At 36.3% G+C, this 20962-nt stretch overlaps 1 protein-coding gene across 1 annotated transcript; it reads left to right on the top strand.

Annotated features, from left to right (window-relative positions):
- The first annotated feature begins 355 nt into the window (after positions 1–355).
- LOC111406670 lies at positions 356–1513 on the top strand. The gene is made up of 3 exons (XM_023036058.1): positions 356–620; positions 687–1084; positions 1364–1513. The coding sequence occupies exons 1-3, from the start codon at positions 356–358 to the stop codon at positions 1511–1513; spliced, it is 813 nt and encodes a 270-aa protein (XP_022891826.1).
- Positions 1514–20962: the final 19449 nt, after the last annotated feature.

Here is a 20962-nt window from a genome sequence, read left to right as displayed (position 1 = left end):
CGAGCAACTGTTTGAAACGAAGAAATATTTGCAAGAAGCTGTGCACCTAATTGCACTAAAATACAACTTCAAGTTTAGAGTGAAAAAATCGAATAGGTCGTTGTTTACGCTATCATGCATAGATGATAGTTGCAGTTGGCGTTTGTGAGCGATGAAGATGGACACGAATGAGTGCTTCGTAATTTGTAAATATACACGGGAACATACTTGTGACGTGGGAGTTTGTCGCAATGATCATAGGCAAGCCCGAGCTTGATTTATTGGTCGACAGATAACACACAAGTATCAGGATCCACGAACAATCTCTACACCATCGGACATCATTAACGATGTTCGTCGAGAGTACGGAGTAGTCATGAGCTACCAGAAGGTCTGGAAGGCTAAAGGATGCGTGTTGGAGGATTTAATGGGCTCGGTAGAGGAAAGTTATGCTAAATTGGCCAGATATTGCCATAACACGGAGAAAACTAATCACGACTCAGCATTTTTTATAGAGATGGAGGCTGAGAACTGCTTCAAATTCTTCTTTATGCCTCTTGGACAATGCATTCAGGAATTTCAAAATGCTATGCGACCCCTAATTCTAGTCGACGGTACAAATCTAAAATCCAAATACCAAGGTAAGTTGATTATTGATATATGTCAAGATGCCAACATCCAAATTTACCGTCTTGCATTCGGCATAGTTGATAATGAGAATAATCTGTCGATGCGTTGGTTCTTCACAAAGCTCAGGGAAGTAATTGGGAAAGTTGAGGACCTTGCATTTGTAACCGATCGGGGACAGTCTATAATAAATGGTATTGCTGAAGTTTTTCCATGTGCACATCATGGGTATTGCATGTACTATATACAAGGCAACTTGAAAACCAGGTATCGGGGCAAAGGCATCATTTCACATTATAGGAGAGCGATCGAAGCTTATCGTATTGAAGAGTGTAATAGGTACATGATTGAAATAGAAAGCAAATCATTCTCGGCATGGGACTATCTAACGAAAATGGGGATTGAGCATTGGGCATGCTCATATTTTCTAGGACGTCAATACAACATGATAACATCAAACAACGCGGAGTCTCTCAATGTATTATTCAAGAGAAATCAAGAGTTACCCATTCTCGCACTGATTGAGAATATCCGTACGAAGTTGTAGCAGTGGTTTCACGATCGACAATGGAAATCACATAATTGCATAAGCGTGCTAGTCCCGGTACAAGAGGAAAAGCTCTTCAAGGTTGAAGAGGCTACGAGAAAGTTAAATGTCGAACAACTAGACGAGTCGCGCTTCTCTATGAAATGTGCACGTAATACGGTATACATGGTAGATTTGACTTATGGAACATGCACTTGTAAATAATTTTAGTTAGAGAGTTTTTCATGTGAGCATGCAGTTGCAGTAGCTATGTATCGAGGATTTGCAGCGAGAACATTGTGCTCTCCTTATTATACTGCTGAAAACTGGAGAGCTGCGTATGTTGAAATCATATTTCCGCTTCCAAACGAAGCCGAATGAGAAGTTCCAGATCATATTCGCCCGTTCAATACATTGTCGCACCTCTCATTGAACCACGTGATCCTGGACGTCCAAGTACTTCTAGAATACTATCTATTGGAGAGTTTTCTTAACCGCGTAGGTGTAGCAGGTGCAAATCAGTAGGACATACTCGTCAATTTTGTACAAGTCAGGTTCCTCTAAATGACAGTTAGAGCATTGTGTATTGTTGTCGATCTGAAATAAATAGTATTTACATTGGCATAGTCAATATTCAGATTTCAACTCGTATTTACATTGAAATAAACAATATTTACATCGGCATAATCAATATTTAGATTTCAGCTCGTATTTACATTAAAATAAACAGTATTTACATGAATAATTACAAACAATTACGAAAAATAGTTACAAATAATTACAAATATTAATTACAAAAAGTATTTACAAATAATTTATGGATCACAATTAAATTTGTATAAATCACATGCTAACTTATTTCGCCAATTCTGTATCCATGACTGGTTAATTTCATCAACATTATGTGCTATACTAAAAAGATTCGATGTATTTGATTGTGAAAATTCCACAATCGCCCCTGCAAATGAACAAATATGTGTTAGTTCGGTTCCAATTACGTACGAACTAATTACTAAATTAAAAAAAAAAGATTACAAAGACTTACGATATAGACTGTCTCGCCGTCGTCGTGTCCCACACGATGGCTATTTTGTCCTCCACAGTCAAGCCCGTATGTCTAGCCATCAGAGGAATGATCACAATCACCGACTCTAAGTTCTGCTTGAGCTGCCCCTGTGTTAGACATGAATGATCGTGGTCGTACACATATATCGTCGAATTAGGGAACACGATCTCCAGTGCAATGTAGTGTTGATTCACGATCACTGAAATGTACAAATGTATACAACCCCCATGACTTTTTCCCAACACTCGGTGACAGCCCGATGACTCACTTGAGCATATACGCGGGAAGCACGTACTCGTTACCTAGAAGCTTGAGCGATTGATACTCAATGTTATGGCACGGAAGAACTCGATGTTTAGTATTATTCGGCCAGGCTTGTGGAATGATTGTGGATATCTCTCAACTCGATCGCGTAACAAGTCCATGGTCATGTCGATGTGCTACATCAAAGAAAACAAAGAAATAAATACTTATTTCATTTAACAAATTAAACATAATGTATACAAAAAGTAATAATAACACTTCACTTACATCGTCGGCGAGCTAAGCCCCCTGAGTGGTGATATCATGGAACTACTTGTATGTGTCAGATATCGTCCTTCTGGCTATCATGTGCGTGACTCTGGAAATAAAATAGAAAAAACGTTAAACGAAGCATATACGAGTTCTGGTAGTCTACTAAATCATACAATACTTATCCGGGCAATATTATTCGCCACTCAGCCTCGAATGCTTTCCACTCGGCATGGTCGACCTCTCGGAACAGATTGGGGTACGTCTCGTCAAAAAACCTCCTCCTCTTCGCCTCAGTCGGGAAGGGAGAGACGACGTACTGTGATGGCACTCTCGGCCTCTTGCCGACCACCGTCTTCAGCATGTCAATAGCACGCTTTTTTGCCTTATATACTGCCACCTCCTTCATCCCCTCATCTACCACCGTCTCTGTCCCTGACGGAGCCACCACCTCCGTCCCCGACGGGCCCCTCTCCTCTGTCACCGCTCTCGTCTCATCTCGCTCCATTGATAAAATAAATGATTCCCATCCATCATCATCATGCATGTATGACTGTCGATGTCCCCCATCACTATCACCCTCTCGTTCACCCCCCGATCACCGTCTCCGTCAACCCAACGCATGTCGACTATAACACCTCGAAGTGCTGCAATCTCATCCTCAAGGTCTGTACAATGGCCACGCAGCACTCTAACATCATTCTTTAAATCTTCGACCCTTCCTACCAACTGTCGTCCCAGATAGTCAACCCTCTCTATCATCTTTCGACACAGCCCATCGACCTACTCAGCTATAAATCCGCTCAGACGGGCATACAGATCATCAAAATAGTCCCCCTGACTTTGTGCGAGAGATCTACGGGAAATGTCTCTAGACGGGGGAGGCGGAGGAGATGCCCTTGACGGCGGAGGTGGTGATGCCCTCGGCGGAGGGGCGCTCCTACACAAGCAACAACATTACAAATTATTAACTTAATCCGTAATTGCTAACTCATACAAAACGGTAATCTATTCAATTCGCTCACCCAATCTCGATCGTGGATCGAATCGAACATCTGGTCTTCTTGAGTGTCTGAAATGCCTAATTCACGCACAATACCCTGAGCCTCCTCCTCCATTGACGACGTCAACTCAATTATGACTTCAAGCGGACATATTAACATTTGAACTAGTTAAGGATCATGTAATCAGATGTTAAATTACGCACAATATAAATTACAAATGCATAATACTCACCTGAGGGTCGTCGAGAATAGCTGATAACTGTGTTCCAGTGGGACATCCCTCCGATCGAGATGCTATCCAATGGTGCATCCGAGGATAGCGTGTCTCCCCTCGTCTCACAAAGCGGGCAGCCAATAGGGGGATAGTCTCATACGCCCAGATCTGCAACACATACAATTATTATATAGAAATTCAATAGGGAAATTTTTTTAACATTCATTATGTTAACCATTTACCTGCACCGTCAGAGGCAATCCATAGGTGTCGTACTTACGCATGGCTCCCTTTGGCTTCGAGTGTGATTTGGTGAAGACGTGTACGGTGTCCTCAAAATATCTCCGACCCCATGGATAGTCATTGAAACGATCGATGTCATCAACAATTTCCAGATGGAAGAGGTCGATCTCAGTCTTATTGTGATGACACCGCATCACGCTCTCAAGGATGTAGACCAGACCTAACTTCAATCTGTCTAACATCTGATCACACCTCCTAATTACGTCGAACAACTGTGTAAGAAGCACAGTTCCCTGTCCCTCGAAGTAAGCGTTATGAAACCTATTTCTTCTCTGAATCCCATCACCAGCTGCTTCATCGTCCGTAATCTTTAATCCCGTGATTAGAGCAAACTCGAACATCGAAAAACTGGCGACTTTACCCCCGACAATTATTTCAAATTACAATTAAAAAAATTAATTAAATTTGATGAAAAAAAATATCATCCAAAACTATTAACAAAATTAAAAATTAAAAGTAAAAAATTTATTTAAATTCGACAACTAAATAAATTATTATTTATCAAAAATTAATAATAAAAATAAATATTAAATTTCAAATTAAATTTCTAACAATTATTTAAAATTACAGTTAAAAAATTAATTAAATTTGATGAACGAAAAGAATATCATCCAAAACTATTAATAAAATTGAAAATTAAAAATAAATAATTTATTTAAATTCGACAACTAAATAAATTATTATTTATCAAAAATTAATAATAAAAATAAATATTAAATTTCAAATTAAATTTCTAACAATTATTTAAAATTACAGTTAAAAAATTAATTAAATTTGATGAACGAAAAGAATATCATCCAAAACTATTAATAAAATTGAAAATTAAAAATAAATAATTTATTTAAATTCGACAACTAAATAAATTATTATTTATCAAAAATGGGGAAATAAAAATAAATATAAAAATCTCCCACAAATGAATCATTCACACATTTTATCAAAATCTAAACATTAATCCAAACAAATATTCAATATAATAACGGTTATTTTAACAAGATGCAGTTCACTGACGATGGATTGGCAAGTTCTCTGACCGAAAGTTCTCTCGACCGACTGGGAATCGACCGTGTATTTTCCTCAGCTTTGTGCGACTGTTGAGCAAATGGAAAAAGAATAGCTGAGGGGTATTTTGGAATTTTGAGCTTTAAATTCAATTTTCGTTTTTTTTAATTAAAAAGACGGTCAAATGTCACTTTGAAAATACGCCTGGATTATCCGGTCATCTCCAACAATTTCCTCTTGTTATTCTATGGTTATCAAGTGGTTCGGAGAAGAAAGTCGTATTCAGATTCAAAATAGTCAACTATATGTGGTCATCCATGAGTTGAGAAGAGTTGACCAGGAACCCAAAATTGTGTTGAGAATTCGATTTATGATATTATTAGTGACTTTACATAGTAAAACAGTAAAAGCACTTCGATTGGGTCGCCCATTTTTTATTTTTTTGAAAAATGGTCAGCCATATCTTGTATATGTTTAAAGAGTCTTTTCATTCAGAAAAGTGAAAAAAAAAATTTGCAATAGGGGGTATTGATAGCAGTAGAACTCTGTACAAATTTACTGTAATGGAGAAATTTGGAAAATTAATTCAAGTTACCGACTCTATATCTGTAGAAAGGAATATTGATATATAATTGTTAAAGTTGGGAATTTATTCTAGAACTTTTAGATTGAAAGCAACAACATAATCATTGTTGTACTCTTCAATGGAGATCGGAGACTAATACTGCTAACAATTTATGTGCCAATTAAAATTTTCTTAGAACAATTAAATAATTAACAATATAAAATATTACATCAATAATGTTATTTCAATATACCTTTGAATGTTACACTTCAAAGTTCAAATGATCCAATGTAACATTGAGATTTATATTTCTATCAAATATAATCTCAATATTATGCATGCATGATCCATCGCATATGACATGTGGATTTAGCCCATGTTTGATTTAGATAAAGACGGTTTTTCTTAGTAGATTTAAGTCGATGAAACGTATTGTTAAAAACTTATGAATCCAGATAAATAATAACCCAATCTCTTGCATCATTTTCTTTATAATGACAGATATATATAGTCTGTACAAAATCTCTATACAAGGTAAATAATATTTCTAATTTAGGTAACAATATTAGAGAAAGTTATATATGGTAAGATACCAACTTCGAGAGGATTTTGTCAACAATCCCCCTCAAGTTGGTGCATAGATGTCACTCATTCCTAACTTGTTCAGACCATCGTTAAACGCTCGAGTCGACAAGGCCTTTGTTAGGAAATTAGCAAGTTGGTCTTGGACGGAACATGTGGTATTTCAATAATCTTTACTTCTAGTTTCTCTTTGACGAAATGCCTATCTACTTCAACGTGTTTAGTTTGATCGTGTTGAATTAGGTTGTGGGCAATATCACAAGTTGCCTTGCTATCACAATATAGTTTCATTGGACTAGTGTGTTTAATATGTAAATCTTCTAATAGATTTTTTATCCGCAATAACTCACATATTGCCTTAGCACTGGATAGAGCAACTACTGCTTGTTTCTTGCTTCACCAAGTAACTAGATTTCCACCTATGAAAGTGAAGTATCCCGATGTAGACTGCCTTTATGTGATTGATCCAACTCAATCTACATTAGTATAGCCTTTGACATCCAAATTATCTCATTTTGTAAACATGATCCCTTTTCCTGGAGATGACTTCAAGTAGCGTAAAATGCGTATCACTGCATTTTCATGTTCTTCACTCGGGAAGTGCATAATTGATTGACCATACTTAGAGCGTATGACATATCAGGTTGAGTATGTGCGAGATACATCAATTTGCCAACTAATCTCTAATATCGTTCCTTGTTTGTCGGGAATTGATTCGAATATATGCCTAATTTTAGATTTTCTTCCATGGGGGTGCTTATTGGACTACATACAGCCATATCAGTTTCACTTAATAGATCTAAGCCATTTTTTCGTTGAGATAGAAAAATAACCTTCTTTGACCTCGACACTTCAATTCCAAGGAAGTATTTTAATGGACCAAGATCCTTCATTTTAAATTCATGAGCAAGGTGATTCTGTAATGCATTTGATGTGATACGGGTTTCGCCAAAACGAACCAAAGTATTGGAGTTTGATTGGAAGAAACCTAAACCAAGTTTTGGCCTTCGGGAAGCTAATACGGGTGGCACAATTAATGAATCGAGGCACGGAGCATACTATGTTGAAATCCATGAGCTAAGTGACAACTTTCGTGTTGGGGTCGAAGTCTGGAAGCCTATGAAACAACGTGATTCAAGCAGTCGAAGAAGGGACCAAACCATAACTCCATGCGATCGCATCGTGTCGCAGGCATGTGGTCGCACAGTTGGCTACTGAAACTCGAGAGGTAGCAACATCTTCAACCATGCGGCCACACCAAGTTCACCATGCGCTCGCATGGGAAAAACTGAAGACGCGAATTTTCAATTTTTGCGAGAATTTTAATTTGATTCAATTTCTTATTTTTGGCAAGTTTCATTATTTTAGGACTCTAAAATTTCGTGGTTTCCTTGTTTCCTAGGGTAGTATAAATTATTTTCTATCTTTCATTATTGAATAGACTTTGATTTGAGAATTAATTCAGAGAGACGATTTGTTTCCAAATCTTTGTTCTTCGGGACTTTGAACTTATCAAGGGATCTGGTTGGGATTTCTTGTGGTGTTCGCAACCTTGGGTAAGGTTCTTAAATTGTGTAATTAGGAGGTCTTCGATTTAATATATCGTTGGTTGCCTAATTCATCGTTTAGGAATTAAATTCGTAAACTTCGAAACAAATTGGCGTTCTTGGGATTGGTGTTACTCTCGTGTGGGTTCGATAGTGTTCGTTGCTATCCGAGTTCGCATCAGGTGGTATCAGAGCTTAAGCTCCAGGTTCGAAGTTATATCTTTCAATTTGTCTTGTTGAGTCAGTTTTGTTGTTTTCCTTTCGTTCTTGTGTTCTTTGTCGTTCTTCGTTAGAGTCTTATTTTAGATCCGTCAAAATACAAAAAAAAATAAAAAAATCCAAAGTTATTTTTCAGGTTCATCTAGAGTCCAAATTCAATTCCGTTTGTTGTGTTAGTGTCCTAATCATTTTCCCTTCGTAACAGTCCACAAAATTTTTTTTACTGTTCATCATACTATTCACTTTCGTACCGTCGTCATTGTTCACGTGTCAAAATTTTTTTTACTGTTCACGTCCATACCGTCATCACTGTTCACGTGTAAAATTTTTTTTTTAGTCCTTCCAAAAATTTTATTTATTGTCTTAGTCCTTTAACTTCCTGATTATTGAGTCTTGAACAATTAATTATTATTCCATGAGTTCAAAGCCACCTATTGTTCTTGAGAACACTGACTGGAAGCAATTGAGAGGTAAAAGGTTGAGCGGTGAGATTATTTGAGGGAAAAAGCCTAAATTGAGTGATTTTCGAGCGATATAAAAAGTGAGGCATATAAATTTTAGTATTTAGGATGTCTTGCAGCGAAGTGTCAAACTCAAGTCGGGTTGGTGCTCGAACAAATGTGCCGGAGGATGTGATGTGTAGGTTTGAGCGAATGTTGAAGGATATGGGTGATAGGATAGAAAGGATTGACAAATCGGTTGCCAATTTGTGTATGGAATAACGGGTTGAGGTGCCTAATGCTAGGAGACCGGGACGGCGGGAACCGAGGGTGGAATTGCATGATGAATTTGGTTATAGTGGTGATGTGGATGACGTTGGGTTCAATGGAGTTGAATTGGGCGGAATGAGGAATAAAGGAGACAGGTTTGAACATCGGGGTCGAAATAATTATGGAGATGACGTGGATGGAGGTAAGGGCAACATCAAAATGTTCATTCCACCATTTAAGGGTAGGAGTGACCCGGAGGCGTATCTAGAATGGGAGAAAAAGTTGGAGCTTATCTTTGAGTGTTATAATTATTCGGAGGAGAGAAAAGTGAAGCTTGCAGTTTTGGAGTTCACTGATTACACCATCACTTGGTGGGATCAGGTGATCACTTCAAGGCAGAAGAATGGGGAGAGACCAATCCGGACATGGGATGAGTTGAAGGTAGTTATGAAGAAGAGGTTTGTACCTAGCCATTACCATAGGGAGCTTTATCAACGGTTGCAGGGGTTGTACCAAGGGTCGAGAAGTGTGGAGGATTACCACAAAGAAATGAAAATTTTATTTATTCGGGCTAATGTGGAGGAGAACCGGGAAGCCACCATGGCACACTTCTCGAATGGGATGAATCGGGACATTGCTAATGTGGTCGAGTTGCAACACTATGTAGAACGTGAAGACATGTTGCATGTGGCGATGAAAGTGGAGCGGCAATTGAAGAGGAAAGGGCCGGGTAGGACTCCATCGGGTCATAATTCATCTTGGAAGCCTAGAGGGGAAGAAGAAAGGGTTGATGTGGCAATGGCAAACAATAAAACCAGCGTACCGAAGGCGAATGAAGAGGTTGTTGGCAATACTACAAACTGTTGGCCTACGATTGACTTCTCATTTTGATTATAACAAACATATTTTATTTAACAATTGTGTTTAAGTGATTATAGAAGTTTACGACAAGCGGAGCTCTTGCAAGTTTGGACAAAGTAGAAATCAAGCTACATATCAAGACTACGATCACTTTAAGAAGAAATTATATTTAGACACCTTGATTTCAAATGTTAAGGTAAAACACTTTAGTATTTGACATATACGTCATTTGGAGCTCAAGTAACGTTTCTTCGCACGACAAACACGACTTTTGCATAAAGAAAAGCACGAACCTATTACATACTTTTAGTCATGTCAAAAAGTCCGTAAAACTTGTTAGAAACATCCTTCATGAATTTACATTTTGCTACATTATTTAAAGAAAGAAAAATCCAAAAATATGTTGATCTAGAGGACGCATCCGGTAGCTAGAGGATGCATCCGATAGCTCTAGCGGACGAGTCCGATAATTCTAATGGACGCCCGATATGACAAGTTTGTCCAACGGTCAAGAAATTGAACGTTCGGACTTCTAAACAAAAAACAGTTAGTTGACCGTCCAGTACGATAGCTTCGTCCGGTAGAACAGAACTTTTGGCCTTTTTGTTACTATAAATACTAGATCACTTTGCATTCACTATGGGACTTGATATGAGCATTTAAAGTGAGATATCACTAATCTATCACCTATATACATCTATTTCTTCAATCTATTTATTAGAAAAACATTTGATTGATCCAACCTTTTTGAAAATCATTCTTATCAAAGTGTTTTTCTTTTCTAACACTTGAGCTTCAATCATTGCTATCAACTAAAGTGTTAGCCATCTTCTCTTGTTGTATTCAACTTCAATTATATCATTTATTGCAAGAGAAGTCTTCAGTTGTATACTCCTTATCTTTCAAACTTGTGGGTCGAGTTGAAGGCTCAAAAATTTCAACATTGTAAAGAAACGGTACTCCTTGTTTGTAAGTCACCGAAAGCGTTGTAAGAAGGTTGGATTGCACCATAAATCAATCAATATAGTGAAAAAGGCCTTGCTCGTGACGGAGAGTTTGGTAACGGGGGACGTAGATCGTGATTGGATCGAACCTTCTTATTACATCGTTTACACTCACTTTTTCCTTCCTCTTATTACTTTTGTGTTATCTTGTTTATTCATAGTTATTTGTTTAAATTTGCGCTTATTTTCGAAAAAGGATCGAATAACCAATTCATCCCCCTCTTGGTTAGTTGTTCTTGGGCTTTCAATTGGTATCAGAGCTTGGTACTCTTTTTTTTTTTTATTCTATAATCTTGAGTAATGGCTAACCAAGTTTTTCAAAATAGTGACAGGCACTCTACAAACCGACCGCCATTCTTTGATGGTACCCATTATAACGATGGGAAGGCTAGGATGATGATATATGTTCAATCTATTGATTACAATATTTGGGAAGTTATTGAATATGGTCCATATGCTCCCACTAAAACTATTAAGGTAGATGGCAGACCGGACCAAACTCTCCCCAAGTCTAGAGAAGAATATGATGATGAAGATAAGAGAAAACTATCATTAAATGTCAAGGCTAAAAATCTACTTTATTGTGGACTTGGTAGAAATGAATTTAATCGAATTAGTACATGTGATTCGGCATATGATATTTGGCATGCTCTTGAAGTCACTCATGTTGGCACAAATAAAGTTAAGGAAACAAAGATAAATATGCTAGTTAAAGAATTTGAAAATTTCTTTATGAAACAAAATGAGCATATTGTCGATATGATTACTCGTTTTACCGATATTGTAAATGGTCTTAAAGACTTTGATCGAAAATTTACTAACAGTGAACTTGTGAGCAAAATGATTAGGTCCTTATCGGAGGAATGGAGTCCATTGAGGATGTTGATCGAGAATACTAAAGATGTAAGTACATATCCTTTGGAAGAGCTCTACGGCACGTTAATGACCTATGAGCTAAATAATGCCGAAGTTAAGGAGAAAACGAGAAAAATCAAGGAGGAATCAAAGCAACCTCCTAAATGACAAATTGCATTAAAATCGGCAATTGAAGAAGGAACATCAAATGAAAATATGAGCAATGAAGAACTTGATGATTTGGTCCTTTTTGTCAAAAAATGGAAAGGTTTTCGTAATAATCAAAGATTCCAAAAGAAAGAAGAAAAAGGGGAAGATAGGAATAAAAAGATTGTTTGTTATGATTGTGACAAGCCGGGTTACAAGAGAACCGAGTGTCCAAACAAAAAGAAAAATTTTAAGAAAAAGGCACTCCAAACCACATGGGATGATAGCGACGACGAAGAACAAAATGAAAATGATAGTCAAGATGAAGTGGCAAATATGTACTTCATGGCAATCAAAGACGAGATATGGTCTTATGATGAGCTTTCAATTTCTTATGATGAAATGCTTGAAAATTTTGAAAAACTCGCCTTAAATCAAGCTATTCTTAAAAAGAAAAACTCTTTTTTTAAAAGAAGAAATTAAGAAAATTTTCGAAAAGCAAAGAGAGAATATTGATCATGACCTTTTTGATAAAAAAAAAAAAAAATTCTTTGAAAAAAAAGATAAATGATTTAACACAAATTATTCATAAGTTTACCAAAGGTAAGAAAAATTTTGATTTAATGCTCAGTAGGCAAAAGTGTGTTTTTGATAAAGAAGGAATTTGATACAAACCCTCTTCAAAACAAAAATCAATCAAAAATATGTTTGTTAAGATTTCAAATATTTCATTTAGCTTTTGTAATAAAAGTGGGCATATTGCTTTTAATTGTGTAACTAAAAAGAAATTGTTCTTTGAGAATAAATACACGTGGATACAAGAATCCACAAAAACTAACTATCAAGGACCCAAATTTGTGTGGGTAACAAAAGTCAAAACTTAATTTGTCTTTGTAGGTATCAAAGAAAATAAAAAGTAAATGGTTCTTGGATAGTGGATGCTTGAAGCATATGACCAGAGACCGATCATTGTTATCAAACTTCCAAGAGAAGGATGGAGGCCACGTGACTTTTGGAGATAACGCCAAAGGTAAGATAATAGGTTTTGGAAACATTGGTAAACACTCTTCCCCTTCAATCGAAAATGTTTTACTTGTTGATAATCTTAAATATAATTTGCTAAGCATTAGTCAATTATGTGACAAATGTTATAACATAAAATTCGATTCTTCCAAATGCCTTATTAAGGATGCTACATCGAAAGGGGTGATTTTTATAGGAAGTCGAAGTAAAGATGTTTATATTATAAACATTGAATTGGAAAATAATGAAAAATGTTGACATAGTTTGAAAGAAGAATCATGGTTATAGCATAGAAGACTTGGACATGTAAATATGGATCTTCTTTCAAAAATTTCCAAAAATTGTTTTGTAAAAGGTTTACTGAATTTGAAATTTGAAAAAGATAAAATTTGTGATGCTTGTCAATTTGGAAAACAAGTAAAAAGTTCTTTCAAACCAAAAATTTACACTTCAACCACAAAACCATTACAACTTCTCCATATGGATCTTTTTGGACCTTCTAGGACGGCTAGCTTACGAAGTAAACATTATGCTTTTGTTATTATCGATGATTTTTCAAGATTTACTTGGATTATATTTTTAAGTTTAAAAGAAGAAGTTTTGAAAAGTTTTAAACATTTTTGTAAGAAAGTTGAAAATGAAAAAGGCTATTCCATTTCAACTATTAGAAGTGACCATGGTGGAGAATTTGATAATGTTGGATTTGATGATTTTTGTAAAGAACATGGATATGAACATAATTTTTTGGCTCCTAGAACACCTCAACAAAATGGTGTAGTAGAAAGGAAGAATTGCACATTGCAAGAAATGACTCGAACTATGTTAAATGAAAATAACTTGCCTAAATATTTTTAGGCCGAAGCCGTTAATACCGCTTGCTACATTATCAATAGAGTATTAGTAAGCAAAAGGAAAACCAAAACTCCTTAGAACTTTGGAAAAATAGAAATCCAAATATTGGTTATTTCAAAGTTTTTGGATGTAAATGTTTTATTTTAAATACAAAAGACAATTTGGGAAAATTCAACTCCAAATCTGATATTGGAATTTTCCTAGGATATTCATCGAGTAGCAAAGTATATAGAGTTTTTAACAAACGAACTCTAGTCGTTGAAGAATCCATGCATGTTACTTTTGATGAAACTAACTCATTTGATTGAGAGAAAGGTAGTGATGACGATGTAGGTTTGGAAGCTCCTTTCGAACAAATGAAAATTCAAGACCAAAATAAGGAGGCACCAAATGGAGACATAGAAAAGTCAAATGCTCAAGAAAATAAAGAAAGACAAACCGGAGAACAAAGTGATCCATCGTTACCAAAAGAATGGATATTTGTTCCATCTCATCCCAATGAGCTAATAATCGACGATCCATCAAAGGGTATCACTAATAGAACCTCTTACAAAAATCATTTTGGTAGTTGTGCATTTATTTCTCAAATCAAACCTAAGAATTTCAAAGAAGCCGAGTTTGATGAGTTTTGGATATTAGCGATGCAAGAAGAATTAAATTAATTTGAAAGAAACCATGTTTGGGACTTAGTCACTAGACCAAACAATCAAACCGTTATTGGAACAAAATGGGTTTTTAGAAATAAAAAGGATGAAAATGGAATAATTGTGCGTAACAAGACTAGATTAGTGGCCCAAGGTTACAATCAAGAAGAAAGTGTCAACTTTGAAGAAACATTTGCACCCGTAGCAAGACTAGAATTCATCCGTATGTTTCTTGCATTTGTATGTTACAAAAATTTTACATTTTATCAAATGGATGTTAAAAGTACTTTTTTTAAATGGTTTCATTCAAGAAGAAGTTTTTTGTTGAGCAACCTCCCGGTTTTAAAAATCACAAGTATCCGGATCATGTTTTTAAACTTCAAAAGACTCTTTACGGTTTGAAACAAACTCCTAGAGCTTGGTATGAATGGTTGAGCAAATTTCTTCTCTCAAATGGTTTTTCGATTGGAAAAGCGGATACTGCACTTTTTATAAAAACTCATAAAGATAATATGCTTATTGTTCAAATTTATGTTGATGATATTATTTTTGGCGTTACAAATATACATCTTTGTGAAGAATTTTCAAAATGTACGAGTAAAGAATTTGAAATGAGCATGATGGGTGAGTTAAAATTTTTCTTGGCCTTCAAATTAAATAAATGAAAGAAGGAATTTTCATAAATCAAAATAAATATATAGTAGACATGCTTAAGAAATTTGACATGTATGATATCAAGCCTATGAACACACCAATGAGCACATCTCTAAAGCTTGATAAGGATGAGCAAAGTACATCCATGGACGTCACAAAATATCGAGGTATGATCGGATCCCTTCTTTATTTAACTGCTAGTAGACCCGATATTATGTTTAGTGTTTGCTTATGTGCTCGCTTTCAATCCAATCCTAAAGAATCACACTTAAAGGCTGGAAAATTTTTTTTTTCGTTATCTAAGTGGTACGAGAACTTTAGGACTTTGGTATCCAAAAGGCACTCATATTGACTTAATTAATTATTCGGATGCTGATTGGGCCGGATTTAATGTTGATTGTAAAAGCACTAGCGAAAATTGTCACTTTCTAGGCTTTGTACTTGTGCCTTGGTCTAGCAAGAAACAAAACTCAGTTGCACTATCCACCGCTAAGGCAAAATATATCTCGGCTGCTAGTTGTTGTGCGCAAACACTTTGGATGAAACAAACTTTATGTGATTCTCTTTTGACTTACAATCATATACCTATTTTATGTGATAATACTAGTGCCATAAATTTGTCTAAAAATCCCATTTTACATTCACGAACTAAGCATATTGAGATTCGACATCATTTCCTTCGTGATCATACTCAAAAAGGAGATATTGAATTGGAATTTATAAAGACCGAAGATCAATTGGCCGATATTTTTACAAAACCTCTAGCGCATGACTGATTTTCTTATCTTCGAAGAGGTTTAGGTATTCTTGACGAAAATGAAGTGAATTAAGCGTGAAATCATTTATTTATTTTCCTTTTTGTTTTATGTCTTTAATCTCTCTATTCTATTTAAAAAAAAAAAGGTTTCGGATGAGTCCATCGAATGCGTCCGGTATATCATCTGGTTGGACAGAAACTTTTTTCTGTCCTACCGGACGATCCGGCAAACATTACCGGACGTCCGGCACAATGAAATTTCAGATTTAAACAAAAAACGCGGCAGTCATTTTCTCTTATTTTTTCCCACCTTCTCTCTTCTTCTTCGAACTCTCCTCCTCTCTTCACTCAAATTTCTTTATCTACTTCTTTAACTTGTTACAAAATCACATAAAATCCATTTACCCACTTCATCTTCTTCATCTCTCCCTCACAAATTCTGTCTTTTGCTTCAAAATTTCTCATTTCCCCAATTTGTGCCCTAACTCTCGATTTTCAACATTTTGCCTCCATTCAATCAATGCCGAGGACAAAGCAAGCTGGAAAAAGGGCAAAAACTACAGAACATTGGCCACCAACAACCTCCTCCGACGAAGAAACGGATTTTGAACCCGAAGAGGCGGTGAACCCACTTGAAAAATCTCCCATTCTACTAGGTAAAAATGTTGATTTTTCGGCTTTTTCTGTTGAAGCATCTGCTTTTCACATTCAAGAATTCTTTGAAAATATGGGATGGGTTTCAGTATGTTCGTTGGAAGAAAATGCTTATCCTCAACTTATGAAAACTTTTTACACAAAAATGGTTATTACACCACGTTCCAATAGTAGCTCTTGTTTAATTAAAAATGTAAGGATCACAGTCACTAAAACTCTTATTCGGGAAATTCTTGGGCTTGAACCTTGTGATACGCAAGTCTTTGTTCATAAAGCTCACCCGACCTTAGAAGGTTATAATCCTAGTGATGCATGTCGTCGTGTGACGGGGAAAGACTTTGAAAACATCACAAAAATTAGTGTTAATCAACTCTCTTTACCTTGCAAAGTATTGCAAAATGTCATTGCAAATGTTATTTTACCTAGAAAAGGGCATCGAGATGAGGTTAATTATTTTGATTTGTTCATTCTCGATTCATTTCTCGTTGGCCGAAAGTTAGATTTACCCACAATCGCTTTAGGTCTTATGAAACTTATCCATACTTCTCGTTATTCCAAAGCTTTGCCCTATGGTATACTTTTAACAAAAATTTTCAAACACTTCAATGTCTCTCTTGAGGGTGAAGTTGTCCTCAAACCTCGTCCTACCGATACAATCAATATTCAAACCCTCAAGCGTATGAAAATCTTTAAAACTCAAGGACAATGGGTAGCTTACACTAAAGGGTTCGACCCTGCCTCGGGTCCTTCTACATTACCATTTGAGGATGAAGAAGAAGCTGAAGAAGACGTCCCATTACTCTCGCATCCACCACCAATTAGCACATCTTCCTTTTCTACCCAAGGATTCACTTTTACCGAGGATCAGTATAATTTACTCACCGGGCGTCTCGTCTCTCTCACGATGTCGGTTGATGGGCTTAGTGGTGTTCTTCAGAATGTCCAATCACAGCAAGCCGCGATCCAGGCTCAGCAGGATGCCATTCTTGCACATTAGGTTGAAATGCAAGCTCAGTAGAATGCGTTCTATGCTCACTTTTACGCACATTTTCCACCAGCGCCTTAGTTTTTGGTTTTATTATTTACCTTATGCATCTTTTTAGTGGACGCCTGAACTCATTATGACTTTATCTTTTGACGTTTTGGTTATGATATTATGAACTTATGTTACTTCTCATATTTGTCATTTTTTTATTATGCCAAAAGGGAGAAAACTATTATGAGATGATATACACGATGTGTCAATTATGAGATGACTTACATGATTTGTCAATTATGAGATGATATACATAATTTATCAATTATGAGATGGCATACATGATCTATCAATTATGACAATACATGATTTATTATGATGAGACGATATGCATGATAGGAATGCTTAAGTAAGGGGGAATACTCATATAAAAGATAGGGGGAATTATTTGGTTATTTTTATCTCCATCATCTCATGTTTGTCATAATCAAAAAGGGAGAAATTGTTGGCCTATGGTTGACTTCTCGTTTTGATTATAACAAACATATTTTATTTAACAATTGTGTTTAAGTGATTATAGAAGTTTGCGACAAGCGGAGCTCTTGCAAGTTTGGACAAAGTAGAAATCAAGCTACATATCAAGACTACGATCACTTCAAGAAGAAATTATATTTAGACACCTTGATTTCAAATGTTAAGGTAAAATATTTTAGTATTTGGCATATACGTCATTTGAAACTCAAGCAACGTTTCTTCGCACGACAAACACGACTTTTGCATAAAGAAAAGCACGAACCTATTACATTCTTTTAGTCATGTCAAAAAGTCTGTAAAACATGTTAGAAACATCCTTCATGAATTTACATTTTGCTACATTATTTAAAGAAGGAAAAATCCAAAAATATGTTGATTTAGAGGACGCATCCGGTAGCTCTAGTGGACGAGTCCGGTAATTCTAGCGGACGTCCGGTATGACAGGTTTGTCTAACGGTTAAGAAATCGAACGTTCTGACTTCTGAACAAAAAACAGTTAGTTGACCGTCTGGTACGATAGCGGACGTCTGGTAGAACACAACTTTTGGCCTTTTTGTTACTATGAATACTAGATCACTTTGCATTCAACATGGGACTTGATATGAGCATTTAAAGTGAGATATCACTAATCTATCACCTATATACATCTATTTCTTCAATCTATTTATTAGAAAAACATTTGATTGATCCAACCTTTTTGAAAATCATTCTTATCAAAGTGTTTTTCTTTTCTAACACTTGAGCTTCAATCATTGCTATCTACTAAAGTGTTAGCCATCTTCTCTTGTTGTATTCAACTTCAATTATATCATTTATTGCAAGAGAAGTCGTCAGTTGTATACTCCTTATCTTTCAAACTTGTGGGTCGAGTTGAAGTTCCGAAAATTTAAACATTGTAAAGGATTGGTGCTCCTTGTTTGTAAGTTACCGAAAGTGTTGTAAGAAGGTTGGATTGCACCATAAGTCAATCAATATAGTGAAAAAGGCCTTGCTCGTTTGCACTCTCTTTTTCCTTCCTCTTATTACTTTTGTGTTATCTTGTTTATTCATAGTTATTTGTTTAAATTTGTGCTTATTTTCGAAAAAGGATTGAATAACCAATTCACCCCCCTCTTGGTTAGTTGTTTTTGGGCTTTCAAATGGTATCAGAGCTTGATACTCTTTTTTTTTATTCTACAATCTTGAGTAATGGCTAACCAAGTTTTTCAAAATAGTGAGCTAATACTAGGTTGGTTGAAAAATTATGTTTAACTACAATTAAACAACCTAGGCCATACAAATTACAATGGTTAGATAACCGTGGAGAGGCTAAGGTGAATAAACAAGTAGTTGTTAATTTTTCTATTAGGAGTTATAAGGATGAGGTGTTGTGTGATGTGGTGCCTATGGATGCGGGTCATATTTGTTGGGTAGGCAATATGATCGAAGGGTTAGGCATTATGGGTTTAGAAATTGGTATAGCTTTGAAATGGGTGGAAAATCTATTACGCTTGTACCAATGACTCCGCAACAAGTGTATGATGATCAAGTGAGGTTTAGAGGTGAGAATGTGAGAAAAAATAAAGATAAACAAAACGAGAGCTCAAGGGAAAATGGAGAGGTGGCTAGGAGTGATAAAAATCGAGTGGGGCCACAAGAAAGAAAAGAACGAGCGCTTGAGCGGAGAGAAAATTATAAAGCGAGTTTCTTCGCGAAAAAAAGTGAGTTTGAGCTGGAGTTGGAGAGGTCTAATACATCCCTCCCTATTTTGTATAACTCTTTGATGCAGGACTATGAGACGTTGATGCATTTGGATTTTCGTAAAGGGATAAAACCTTTTGAATATCCGGTCGATGCATCACATTTGGAGAGCATCATGAACTTCGACGACGGGACTATCTTTCATGGCGTTACGGGGTTCAAAAATATTAATCAAGGAGTGGACACGGGCCACGTATTTGAACCAGGTGCAGATTCGAGGTCGAATCCTCTCGAAGAGGGAGGGGATGATGTGATACGGGTTTCGCCAAAACGAACCAAAGCATTGGAGTTTGATTGGAAGAAACCTAAACCAAGTTTGGGCCTTTGGGAAGCTAATACGGGTGGCACAATTGATGGATCGAGGCACGGAGCATACTATGTTGAAGTCCATGAGCTAAGCGACAACTTTCATGTTGGGGTCGAAGTTCGAAAGCCTATGAAACAACGTGATTCAAGCAGCCGAAGAAGGGACCAAACCATAACTCCATGCGACCACACCGTGTCGCAGGCATGCGGTCACACAGGTGGCTATCAAAACTTGAGAGGCGGCAACATTTTCAACCATGCGACCGCACCAAGTTCTACCATGCGGTCAAGTGGGCAAAACTGAAGACGCGAATTTCCAATTTTTGCGAGAGTTTTAATTTGATTCAATTTCTTATTTTTGGCGAGTTTCATTATTTTAGGACTCTAGCATTTCGTGGTTTCCTTGTTTCCTAGGGTAGTATAAATTATTTTCTATCTTTCATTATTGAACAGACTTTGATTTGAGAATTAATTCAGAGAGGCTATTTGCTTCCAAACCTTTGTTCTTCGGGACTTTGAACTTATCAAGGGATCCGGTTGGGATTTCTTGTGGCATTCGCAACCTTGGGTGAGGTTCTTAAATTGTGTAGTTAGGAGGTCTTCGATTTAATATATCGTTGGTTGCCTAATTCATCGTTTAGGAATTAAATCCGTAAACTTCGAATCAAATTGACGTTCTTAGGGTTGGTGTTACTCTCGTGTGGGTTTGATAGTGTTCGTTGCTATCCGGGTTAGCATCAGCATTTCTTTCTTCTAGATCATTCACTGTTACTATCGTATCATCAATGTACACAATAAGGCACGTAATCTTTCTTTTATTATGATTCACGAAGAGAGTATGATCTGAATTACTTTGATTGTATCCAAAATTCTTTATAGACTTCTTGAATCTTCCAAACCATGCCCTAGGGGATTCTTCAAATGATGCAGTGCCTTTTTTAATCTGCAAACATGTTTGCTATCTTCTGACTTTATAATACATCCGGGGACAATTCCATATACACTTCCTCCTGAAGATCTCTATGTAAAAATGCATTCTTGACATCAAACTGATGCAATGGCCAGTCAAGATTCACCGCCAGAGATATCAAAATACGG

Source organism: Olea europaea, chromosome 12, assembly GCF_002742605.1.
Source record: "Olea europaea var. sylvestris chromosome 12, O_europaea_v1, whole genome shotgun sequence".
In the NCBI taxonomy this organism is placed as follows: domain Eukaryota; kingdom Viridiplantae; phylum Streptophyta; class Magnoliopsida; order Lamiales; family Oleaceae; genus Olea; species Olea europaea.
Note: the sequence above shows the minus strand (reverse complement) of the source record. Positions and strands in the feature narration are given on the sequence as shown.